Genomic DNA, 12,344 nt, shown 5'->3' with positions numbered 1-12,344 from the left:
TCTTGGCTTCTGGCCTCCTGTTTACACAGAAAAGGCAAGGTTACTAGTTTTTAAAAGGACCATTAGCCCTTAGGGTCACAGCCTATTCTGTCTTTTTTTTTTTCCACTTTTCTCCTGATGCCTTTGGAGTAAGTTAACTACAATACTGAGATTGGCCAGAAGGCAGAGCTATGCTACTGGCTGCTCATAGAAGAAAGGAGCTTCAAACTTGAAATTCCACGTAACATTCAGCAATGTTCATTTTGGCTAAGTGGGCCTCCCCAACTGTCATTCAGGACAGCCCCCAAGTTAACACACTTGTCCTCAAAGGGGAAGACACCACACACACACTCGACTTTGCTGGATTACATGCCACTGACTGTGGTTAGCTACCTCTAGGGCCATTGATTTGAAAGAAGAATAATGTCCTTCAAGCCTGCAGTTTCCAGGCTTCTTCACCCGTTTTTACTTCTCATGAGTCTTTTGGGATCTCAGGAAATTAGAGCCAGAGGGAACCTAGAGATCATGTAGTCAAGTGTAAAGTGAGAAGAAAGACCCAGAGATCACACGTGGTAAGCAGAGCCAGAATTTGAACCCCGGCTCTCAAATCCAAGACCCTTGGCACTTACTTGCTTCCTCTGTGTTTGGAGCTCAACTCTAGAATGAAGTATCCCAGACCATCCTTATGCTAAAGCGTATCAGGCAAGCCGGAGAGTTGTTTTTGCACATCCTAGTTCTTGTGAATTACTACCCTGTCATCCCCAGGGAGCTGAGAACACTCACCCATAGTATGTGGAAGCTTTTCCCTTCCCCATGGAGTTTGATTCTGGGGCTCCTTCCCCAGTTTCCCCTGTTAGGAAGATCATTGTATGAATAAGACACTTGCAGAACTACAAGTTTTATTTGGGAAGGTACATTTGGAGGGGAAGGGTGGCAGTCATGTTTCAGGGGGTGGGTGTGGGCCACAATCATGGATAGGCCAGGCTGTCCTATGTCCTGTGCCCTGGAGGCTGCCTGAGTAATATCCTAGATAACTTATCTGAGTGTTAGACTCGGACAGACGCTGGCTGTTCATACCACACCAGGAATTAAGTATAGAGCTGTTGTCTGGAGGTGTCTGGGTGAAGTGCCCTTGGGGCAGAAGAGATGTGTTTGAGGTCCTGTCCCTCCATCCCTAGACCTCAAAGACCTGACTCCCATCATCTCCTGGCCTTAGCTAAAACAACAGGTTTAAATCAGTTTGAACCTCAAGACCAGGATGCAGAATCACATGGGAAGGACAAATAACTTACTTGGGGACTTAGAGCCCCCTCATTTCCCTAGAGGAAGAACCCGAGGTCAGCTAGATGGCACAGTGGTTAGAGCACCAGCCTTAGATTCAGGAAGACCTGAGTTCAAATATGTTCTCAGACACACTAGCTGTGTGACCCTGAGCAAGTCACTTCACCCTATTGCTTAGAGCCAAGATTTGAACCCAAGTCCATCAACTACCCCCCTGCCCCCCAAACTAGGCTATCTGCTCTGGGTACTGGGTACTGCCTGTCATTTGGGATACTGGTAGGAATCAGGAAACCAAACTTGTGTCCCCTCAAAGAAACAAATCCCACAGTTGCAGAGCACACTTTGCCAGGGAGCGCTTCGTTTTCCCCTCCCTTCCTTTTCCTCTGCCTTGGGTGGGTGGAGACCCAGTGCCAGGGGAGGGAGAGAATTAAGTAAGGGAGGCTACTGGCCAGGGCTCTCAGCACCATTTGTGTCACATTTTCACAGTAGCGCAGGGCCTTCTGGTGTATCCACCCCACAACCCTTCCTCCTGATCTCTTTTCTCATCCGCTCTCCTACTTGTTTCAAGATTGCAAAGCCTGAACTAGGACCATGGAGGCCAGCATTGGGAGCCTGGAGTGGAAGGAAAAGCATCATTCCAGGGTTTGTCGGTTTTTTGTTTTTTGTCTTTTCCCCACCAAGCCCCTCATAGACTCATTTTTCTAGTCTACTATCACTGCCTACTTTGGGAAAACACTGGTCCTGTCTTCTAACAACCTGTGCCAGTGGATAAGTACCTCAGCGGGGCTTTCCAAGAAATTCCTCGGCTGGGATGGTCTCACTCCTAAGGTTCCCATTACACCTGTGAAATATGGTAGGTCATTTGGTGAACTACGACATCTCAGCTGAAGATGGCAACCTGGTCTATTACTAGTTCTGCACTATTTTAACAGTTTATCAACAACTCTGCACTCCAGAGCACAAAGCTAAGTAACTTCAGAGAAAGGCACCCTCTAGGTCTGTGAGATTTGAGCAGGGAAATTTTGACTTGAGGAACCCTTCGAACACTCAAGTCCTCACTGCCCCCCCTCTGCTTTGGCTAATTGGAAATACAATCACCTTGTGTACTGTCATAATCGCTTATGTTTATATAATGATGTGCAGTTACAAAACACTTTCCCACAAATCTCCTTTGAGCCTCATGATAACCCTATGAGGTAGGCAAGGCAATTATTACTGTTTTACAGATGAGGAAACTGAGGCTCGAGAAGTGTGGTGAGTTGCCCAATGTCACACCCACTAAGTGGCAGAGGTTAGATTAGTTTCAGTATTTTCCAACTTCAAGGTTCCCTGTGGGTCTCTCTTATCATGCCTGGGTTCATTTTGGGGTAGGAGTGAGAAATGGGAAATGAGTAGCCATGGCCTTGAGTGAAACAAACTCACAGCGGAGGGGGAGTCAAAGGCATGGAAGAGAGACCTGAGCCTGTGCTCCTCCAGGATGCAGGATTCAGGATTCATCTCCTCCACCAAAATCGTTGACTACTTGGTGGCAGGAGGAATCCCAGGGTTTCAGGCCAGCGCCTTGGACCCATTGGACTCGAGTTCTCCTGTGGACTCTGCTAGCCCAGAAAGCCAACCTGGGTCTTCCCAGGAGGCTGTCCGCCTCCGTGCCATTGACCCTATCCCACCAATTTGTTCCACTGGATGGTGCTGAAAAACGGGTGGGATTTGAGCTTGTTGACGCCGCCTCCTCCAGCACCAAGGCGCCGGCAGGGATCGAACTGTAACAGCTGAAGAGGAAAAGGCAGGAATCAGTCAGATGCCCACCCCCTCTAGTGCCTGGAGCCCATCTTCATCATCTCTTCATCTCTGCCTGCTCTCGCCTCCCCTCATTTCATGGGCACTGGGGCTCTGAGTGTGTCCAGTGAGAACCTATGGAAACTCCAGGCCCTCTATAGGATCTGGGGACGAGGAATGGAAGGTCCCTCCTCCCCTTTCAGATATGCAGGGCTGCCAGGTACTCTGCCTGATTTTCTTCTTTTTCTCACTATCTTTGACCTAGTAAACATCTCCCAGGAAACAGGGGATGAGAAATCAGGTCAGTGAATTTTCTTCTAATACCCTGCTGAGGCAACAGCCTTTTTCTATTACACTGGCTCCATTCCAGTTACCAGGCTGTTTGGCCAATAAAATCACAAATCTTTCCTGCCATCTGGATTCTAAGAACATCTGGAATCTCCCTGAGAAATCCCAGATCTATCCTTTCATACCCCACCACCTAGTAGGAGCAGTAGCAGTGATATAGTGGTAGTGGTGGTGGTGGTAGTAGTAGTGGTGGTGGTGGTAGTAGTAGTAGTAGTAACAGTAATAGTCATCATTGTCATTGTAGTAATGGTAGTGGTAGTAGTAGTGGTGGTGGTGGTGGTAGTGGTAGTAGTGGTAATAGTGGTGGTGGTAGTGGTAGTGTAGTAGTGGTGGTGTGGTAGTACTAGTAGTAGTAGTAGTAGTAGTAGTAACAGTAATAGTCATCATTGTCATTGTAGTAATGGTAGTGGTAGTAGTGGTGGTGGTGGTAGTAGTGGTAGTAGTGGTAATAGTAGTGGTGGTGGTGGTAGTGGTAGTAGTGGTAGTAGTAGTGGTGGTGGTGGTGGTAGTAGTAGTAGTAATAACATTTATATAGCACAGGTTGGCATAGTGCTTTACATATGTTATCTCATTTGATCCTCACAGTAACACCGTGAGGTTGATACTATTATTATCCCAATATTATGGATGAGGAAATTGTGACTGGGACAGCTTGCATGATTTCCTCAAGGTCACCTAGAAAATAAGTGTCTGAGGCAGGTCTGAGACTCACTCCAAGTCTCAAACTCTAGACACTATGCCACCTAGGTGCCCAGTTGAGGACAACAAGCTTCAAGTCCTGGCTTGTCTGTAGAAAAGCTTCTTCCCTTCCATCCCTGTGTCCACCCCCATCTTCCTGTGTGTTATTTCTACCGGTTCTCCCTAACTAAGATGGCACGTACCTCAGTGAGCAGGGATGTAGCTGGTCGACTGAGCCACTCAGGCAGATGGAGCCTGGTGTGCACATGGATTCCTGAGGGGTGGTTCTGGGACAGCGACTGGGGAGAAAGAAGGTGGATGAGGGGCTTTAAAAGAGGAAACCCCAGAAAAAAGGTGGACAGGAGTAAATTCCTAAAATCCTTGTGGGACTAAAGTTTTTGCCCTTTGAGGGTTATTTTTTCCCAAACCATAGAGATTTTTATTCATCATGGGCAGGGTTAGACTAATGTCAGTCCAGCAAACCAAGAAAAAAGTCTCATGGTGTCGGGGGCAGCGAGGTGGTGCAGTGGATAGAGCACCAGCCCTGTATCCAGGAGGACCTGAGTTCAAATGTGACCTCAGACACATAACACTTTACTAGCTGTGTGACCCTGGGCAAGTCACTTAAACCCCCATTGCCCTACAACAACAATAATAATAAAAAAAAAGAATTGATGTTCTAAAAAGTCTCATGGTGGCATTGGATGGCTTCTCCCACCCTCTTTCCTCCTCCAATTTTTTGTGGACTATAAAGATTTCACTACAAACAGAATGATCTTTAATTTTTATTTTAATGGACTGTAGAAATGTTACTGTTATAATTGATTGACACACTAGAAAGGCATGGGAGAGAGAGCCTTGACCGAAAGGGCAGAGATGTGAAGTCTAATTGGGTCTGTTGGGAGGTGATTCTAGGTCCAGTGCTAGGAGAGACCTTAGAGGTCATCTAGCCCACCCCTCTACCCTTTCTTTACAAATGAGTAAACTCATTTGCCTCTGAAACTAAAGGACTTGCCCAAGATCTCACAAGTCATAAATAAAACAGAGCCAGAATTAGAATTCAGGTTCTAGGGACAGCTCAGGGGCACAGTGCATAGAACACTGGCCCTGGAATCATGAGGACCTGAGTTCAAATCCAACCTGTGATACTTAATAGCTGTGTGACTCTGGGTAACTCCAATGGGGATATCAATAGTACTTGCTTCCCAGGGTTATTGTGAAGGTCAAATGAGATAATATTCGTAAAGCTCTTTGCAAACCTTAAAGCACTATAGAAATGCTAGCTATTACTATTATTGGCTGTAGAGGAAAATTTGTCTAGGTAATAAAAAGAGATTTTAAGGTCCAGTAAAGAGGTATTAGAAGGAATTCAGGTAGATTAGAGAGCCACCAGGTCAGAGGTTAGATGGCTGCACAAAGAATAGCTTCACCCTGGAACCAAGGGCCACATTTCAGCAAACCCCAAGGAGTAAAGGTAAAAACAGGAAGGCAGCTGTTCTGGTGAAGCAGCTAGGTGGTGCAGTGGACAGAGCACCCAGGCTCACTTAACCCCAATTGCCTCCAAAAAAAAAAAAAGAAGTAGGTTACTAAGAATAATACAGTGCATAGAATCACAGAATATTAGGCATTAGAAGGGATCTCCAAGGTCCTTCTTAGCATACTGCCTGGCATATAGTAGGCACTTCATAAATGCTTGATCCCTTCTCTAGTAATAATAACAACAACAACAATATTTAAATAACTCTTTAAACTTTGTAAAAACACTTTACATATGGTAACTTATTTGATCTTCATAACAACCCTGGGAGGAGGTAGGTGCTATTATTATCCCCATTTTTCAGAAGAGGAGACTAAGGCAGAGAGGTTAAGCACTTGCCCAGGATCACACTGCTGGCAAGTATCTAAGACAGGATTAGAACTCGGGTCTTCTTGACTCCAAATCCTATCCACTGTACCACCCAGCTGACCCATTGACATTGCACTAGTAGTGGCTACTCTTTGGAGCTCTCTCTTCAAAAAGGTATTATCTGTAGAATCAGACTGTACTCTTGTCTAGCTCACATCTTTTCATCTTTTCCACAAGGATAGCATGAGACACTTTTGTCAAGTGTTTTGCTAAAATCTAATTAAATTATATCTACAGCATTCCTTTCATCTATCATTATAGTAACTCAAAAAAAAAAAAGAAAAGAAAAGAAATGAGGTTACAAGTTGGAGCAAATTATTTCAAAGGTCGCTTTCAGTTTTAAATGTATGATCCTATTAGCATTCCGAGGCCTTGAAGGCCCAGTCTCTGCAAAAGCAATGAAATTCATGCTGGGCTTGCTGTGCCCTCCCAGCACCAGTCCTATCCCTTCTCACCTCACTTCCAAAGCTCTTTTCATATGGGGCTGAACTTACCATTCCAGTTAGAAGTTCATACAGCAGAGATCCAAAACTCCACCAATCACAAGCTTCTGTCAGCTCAGAAATCCCGCCCACCTCTGCAGGGGCAAGAGAATGCCTTTACACCTGGGCTTCCAAGGTCTACGTTTCGTAGCCCACTGACCTCGCCCATTAGCACTCATCCCCTCTGTCACCCCCATCCCCAGCCCACCCTCTTCCCCATCCCTCTGGCCACTCCTAGGTGCCCAGTCTCTTCAGCCTTGCCAAAGTGGAGAGAGAGAGATGGACAAAGGTGATGCTTTAGTGGAGGGATTACTGTTCCCATGGAGCTTTTGGAGAGGCTCTCAAAGATATCATAGCAGGGTGATCTGCCTCTTGTGGAAATTCAAGTTCCCCTTCTTCCAGGTCCCCTCTCCCCAGTTCCCTAGACTAATTCAGAGGGGCCTGGTGAAGGTGGCCAGTCTATCTTCTTGCCTGGGGCACTGTACAGGTTTTCCATAGCTTCACTGCAGTACCGGGGCTCCACTTCAGTCCACTGGCCAAAGTAGGTGAGACGGATGTGACCTGTATCCCCAGCATTGGAGCAAAATGGAAGATGGGAGGGTTGGTAATTGAGTGAGGAGGAGGGGAGAAAGGAAGGGTGGGGTTCAGGGGGAGCAAGGAAGGAAGGGAGGGAGGAAGGAAGAAAGGGAGGAAAAAAGGGATGAAGAGAGGGAGGGAGGAAAGAAGAAAGCAAGAAAGGAATGGAGGGAAGAAAGGGAGGGAGGAAAATAAAGGAAGGGAGGAAGGAAGGAATGAAGGGAAGGGAGGGAAGGAGGAAAAAAGGAATGAAGGGAGGGAGGACAGAAGGAAGAGAGGAAAGGAGGAAGGGAGGAAGAAAGGAATAGAGGGAAGTAATGAAGGGAAGGGAGGGAAGGAGGAAAAAAGGAATGAAGGGAGGGAGGACAGAAGGAAGAGAGGAAAGGAGGAAGGGAGGAAGAAAGGAATAGAGGGAGGAATGAAGGGAGGAAGAAAGGAATAGAGAGAGGAATGAAGGGAGGGAGGGAAGGAAAGGAAGGAGGGAGGGAAGGAGAGGGAGAGAGACCAGTTAAGATCATTAGGAACTGCAGCATGATACAGTGGGGAAAATCACTGGATTTGGAGTGAGGAGACCTGGATTTGCATCCCACCCCCACCATTTCCTAGCTGTCTGTGAGTATGGACAAATAACTTAATCTCTCTGCACTTTCATTTCTGCATCTGTAAAATGGGGAGAGGCATCCTTAACACTACCTCTTTTTCAGGACTCTTGAGAAGGGGAGGACAGAGAACACCTTGTAAATCAAAGTACTATATAAATGTGAGTTACAATGAATGAACGCATCTCCAGCTGGGGTCACGGATGCCTTCATCTGTGACTTTTTTTTTTAATAGGGAAACCAGTGGGTCAGTTGGGTAATGTGATACAATAGAAGGATCAAAGAGTCAGAAGACCAGGGTTCAAATTTCAGTCATTTAACCTCTCCAGGTCTCAGTTTCCTCATCTTTACATGAGGAGATTGGAGTAGAAAGCCTTTGAGCTCTCTTCTAGCTCTAAATTTATGAGCCAATGACCTCTCAGTCATTCCTGAGCAGGCACTTAGTTGGGGCAATGCCTTGAGTATTAGGCTTGAAATACAGAAGACCTGAGTTCAAATCCTACCTCACCTACTTACTAGCTAGATGACCCCAGGCAAGTCACTTAAGCTCTCTCAGACTCAGTTTCCTCATCTGTAAAATGAAGATAATAATAGCACCTGCCTCCTGGAGTTGCTGTAAGGATCATAGAAGATAACGATTATGTAATTTAAGTGCCATATAAATATTATCATCATCATTATTCCTGCCCTATGAAGGGCAAGGGCTAAAAATCCCTTCAGTATTTCCAAGTACAAAAATGACATTTAATTGTCCCAGAACAGCAATTCACAAACTTTTTGGCCTTTATGTTCATAAAAATTGAGGATTCCCCCACCTCCCCACAAAGAGCTTTTGTTTATGTGGATTATATCTACTGATAGCTACCATATTAGAAATTAAAACTTCTCAGTATTATGAAATAATTTTTACTGCCCCTCAAAAGGGTCTTTGGGACCCCTAGAAATCCCTGGTGGAGTGCAGAGGAAAATTCTTACAAGCTGTCTTTGGGCAACTGAGCTCCTGCCAGTACAAAGTCTAAGATGGATGAAGGGAGTCACTTGCTTGGGAAAAGGGTGTAGGGGAGGGGTGGGCTGGCTGACCTTCACCCTGGGAACCACCGCCTCCTTGTCACAGGATTTTGAGTTGAAGGATAACTACCCTCCCATCTGAGTAGCCATCTAGGATGGTGGTGGTGGTGGGGTTCAGCCACTTAACAGGGCGATTTTACCCACTAACCTCTCTCCCTCCCAGACAAAGGAGTGCCTACCAGTGGTATCCAGCAGCAAGTTCCTGGGGTTGAGGTCCCGGCATAGCACACCCTGTTGATGTAGACCCTCAAGGGCCACCAGGGTCTCCGCTGCCCATTGCTTGACGTGTTCTTCCTTCACACACCAGGCTCTGCCCCTGTGGCCTGGACAGGCCCAGTTAGCATGTGGACAGTCCTGACCTGGGAGCTCTTTGCACTGGTCAGTCCCATGACCATAGCCCTCTAGTACCCGGCCTGCCCCCTCCCGGATCCAGGGGAGACCTCCCAGGGGCCCCCTGTTGGTACTCCACCTAGTACTCCGCCTGGCTTGATGATGGGACTGACCTCTGCCCCGACCCGGGCTGCTGGCCATTGCCTTGTCCCTTCTTAGGGCCTTTGGAACTAGGCCAGAAGGTGAGGCCAGAGTGTCCTGTCCAGAGGAACGAAGATCTGTCCTGAATTTGTGTCTTCCAAAAGCATCTTCACAGGATGATACTCCGTGGGACCTGAACACCTGGATTTCCCTGGCTGGACTGAATACCTTGCTTCCAGGGTTCAGGTCAGGCTCTTTCAAATCCTTTAACCCTTTCTGATGGTCAGGAACTCTGCCTTGAGGCCCTGATGAAATGTCAGAGGGCTGGAGTGCTGCCTCAGTTGCCACGCTGAGCTGTTGGGTGTGATTCTGGGGAAACGGAACCGGAGTCAGGAGACTGAGACCAGTATCAGGGGCACCAGGGCCAGCTTTCCCCTTCTCTCGATGATCACCCTGGATAGAGCTGGGCTTTGGCTGGGTTGAGTTGCTGGACGCCTCTAGCCCCTGGGGTCTAGGCTGAGAGAGGAGATGAGACCAGAGGGTTCCTCCTGAACCAAGCAGAAGGAAGGAAGAGAGAGTGATGGGAGAGGTAAGAGTAGAGGAGAGTAAAGTCACAGATAGTCCCCTCCGGCTCCCCAGTCCCTCTCCCCCCCAAATCCCTTCATCTACAATGCAGATCTTTTGGGCTACCCTCAAACTTTATCTTCTCCCATCCCCTTCAAACCCTTTGTACCAGCCAGGCTGGTCTGCTTACTGAGCCCCTGTATGTGTCAAAAACTTTCCCACCTCCTCACTTTCGCTCACCACCAGAACACCCTCTCCACTTTTCTCAACCTCTCTAAATCTTATCCAACTTTCAAGACGCAGCTTAAGTTCCACCTCCTCCAGAAAGCCTCCTTGTACTGGTCCATACTAGGTGGATCTCCATTCCCTTAATAGCACTCATTTAGCACACTCTATCTACTGGCTGCCCCTTGCCATATTTCCTTCCAGCCATCCATACTGGTCATCTCTTGATATGACTACCTGTCCCCCACTCTCTCTCCCCAACTCTTCTCACATACCCAGAAAACACATTTTCCTCCTCACGCCACCCCTGTGTTATGTCTTCTATTTCAGGGGTTCCTGACCTTTATGCTAAAGGCTAGGAGCCTTTCTTAGAATGACGTTTTTTTGTCTGTGTTCATAATTGAAGAAAATGCTAATTTTCATCTAGAAGTTAGTGTAAATAAAGATTGTGGTTCTTCCCCCCACCCAAGGTCATGAACTCCTTGAAATCTATTCACAGACCACTTATGGGGCTATGGACCTCCAGTTTAAAAACCAGTCTTATTAGAATGTAAGCCCCCTGAGGACAGGGGACATCTCTTTTCTAGTCTTTGTCTTTCCATCATTTAGCACAGTGCCTCGCACATAGTAAGTGCTTCATAATTTTTTTTCAATAATTCATTCACTCGTTCGGTACTTTAGTGTACAAATTTCAGCTCTTCATGTGTGTTTTGTCTTGTTTCCTCATCTGACCTGGAGACTTTTGTTAGCTGGAACCAGATCTTGCTCTTTGCATGGAAAACACACATTAAAGTACCTTGCCTACAGCAAATGCTCACTAGAGATGGGCTGATTGATTGAAAGAGGCAGCAAAGCCCAGGATGAGTAGACAACCCCAACCCCATCTGATCCCATAGGCTCCTAGTGGAGGCAGACCATGGATGGCCAGGAGGTGCCTGCCTCTGTCTATGGGAATAAAGGTAAATTTGATCCCCGTAACCTAACTCCCACCAAATAGGCAAGCAAATTCCCATGCCATTTTGTCTAGGTAGCAGCAAACCTTTCTTGGTGCTCCAGCCCTTCCAGAAAAAAAAAAAAAAAGCGTGGGACTTTTTCCCACAGATTGATTGGTGCCTTATTGCTTTCTGGCATTGAAGTTCATCCAATCCAAAAAGTATGGATTAAATATTTATCATGTATGTGTAAGGTACCATGCTAGGAGCTTGGGATACAAAAACGAAACAAAAAAGTAGTCTTGGCCCTCAAAAAAGCTTCTGATGGGGTATGGGCCCAAGCTGATACCTTTGCCCCTTGCCCCAAAAAGAATCTGGCTCCCATTTGTCTAGGGCCCCAGAAAACTCTTAAACTTTCTTTATTCTGGTCTCAAATAGTTCCTTTTTGTCTCTCCTTATCTTCTTTTGAAAGCTGTGGCCTCACCTTTTGATCTTATTCAGATGCCTTTCAAACTTCTTCCTTCCAGTACCCTTCATTATCTATTCCCATTGTTTATTCAATCTCTCAGACTTTCCTATCAGAATTCTCCCTAAGCCACCTAGACCCTTATCCTAGCCCCTCCTCTGGTTACCCAAAGTTACTTTAGTGTATCTCAGATCCACCCTGGCCCCCCGTTTAAACACTGAGACTTTCTCATGCCCACTCATCCTTACAGGTGTCACCTGGCCTATATGGTTTATCTCTAATAAACTTTTTCTCTGGCTGAAAGAAGATTTGGGTTGAATTCATTCAGGCAGGGCCTGCATGTTGTGATATTGGGGTCCCAGCACCCCTAAACCTCTAGACCTCATCACTTCCATTCTACTGGAAATGTCCAGCTCTGGTTCTGGCCCACTGAGAAAGGATAGAATCTGCTAGTCACCAGGAATAAGGAATAAAACCATCATCTGGCCACATGGGCTTCACTTTAAAGTTTGGGGTTCACTCCTCCCTAGGGACCTAATTCCAGCTCTTGTTCTAGAGGCCTGAAAAGATTGGCTCTGAAACTCAGATCTGGTCCCTTTCTTCTGGCATTGTAGGAGGAAGGGTTACCTTACTCCTAGACTCTTCAGTGGCTTCAAAGGAGGGACATACAGAGAGTGGGAATGCAGGAAACATTCAGCTGCAGGCCTAAGAATATTGTTAGAATAGAAGATCCTTGAGGATAACCACTTTCTCATTTTTTTGTATTTGTATCCCTAGCGCTTAGAGCAGTGAAAATAACATTTATATAGCCCTTTGGAATGGCTAGATGAGCTGGATGAGTTTTAAAAGCAAACCTTTGTATGCATTATTTTATCCTATTTGGTCCTGTGTTTGGAACATGGTAAGTGCTTAATAAGCCTGCCTTCCTTCCTTCCTTCCTTCCTTCCTCCCTCCCTCTTTCCCTCCCTCTCTCCCTTCCTTCCTTTTCTTCCT

General features: G+C 46.5%; 1 protein-coding gene across 1 annotated transcript in view; it reads right to left on the bottom strand.

Annotated features, from left to right (window-relative positions):
* Positions 1 to 1,430: 1,430 nt before the first annotated feature.
* RPS6KL1 (ribosomal protein S6 kinase like 1) overlaps positions 1,431 to 12,344 on the bottom strand; it is a 40,873-nt gene continuing 29,959 nt past the window's right edge. Inside the window, exons 7-11 of the mRNA XM_027844888.1 lie at positions 8,873 to 9,712; positions 6,922 to 7,011; positions 6,463 to 6,545; positions 4,266 to 4,361; positions 1,431 to 3,029 (exon numbers count right to left, since the gene is read on the bottom strand). Coding sequence (XP_027700689.1) covers positions 2,919 to 3,029; positions 4,266 to 4,361; positions 6,463 to 6,545; positions 6,922 to 7,011; positions 8,873 to 9,712 — 1,220 coding nt within the window. The 3' untranslated portion in view covers positions 1,431 to 2,918. The remainder of the gene's footprint in view (positions 3,030 to 4,265; positions 4,362 to 6,462; positions 6,546 to 6,921; positions 7,012 to 8,872; positions 9,713 to 12,344) is intronic.

Source organism: Vombatus ursinus, unplaced genomic scaffold (assembly GCF_900497805.2).
Source record: "Vombatus ursinus unplaced genomic scaffold, bare-nosed wombat genome assembly UNPS02014945.1, whole genome shotgun sequence".
Lineage (NCBI taxonomy): Eukaryota > Metazoa > Chordata > Mammalia > Diprotodontia > Vombatidae > Vombatus > Vombatus ursinus.
Note: the sequence above shows the minus strand (reverse complement) of the source record. Positions and strands in the feature narration are given on the sequence as shown.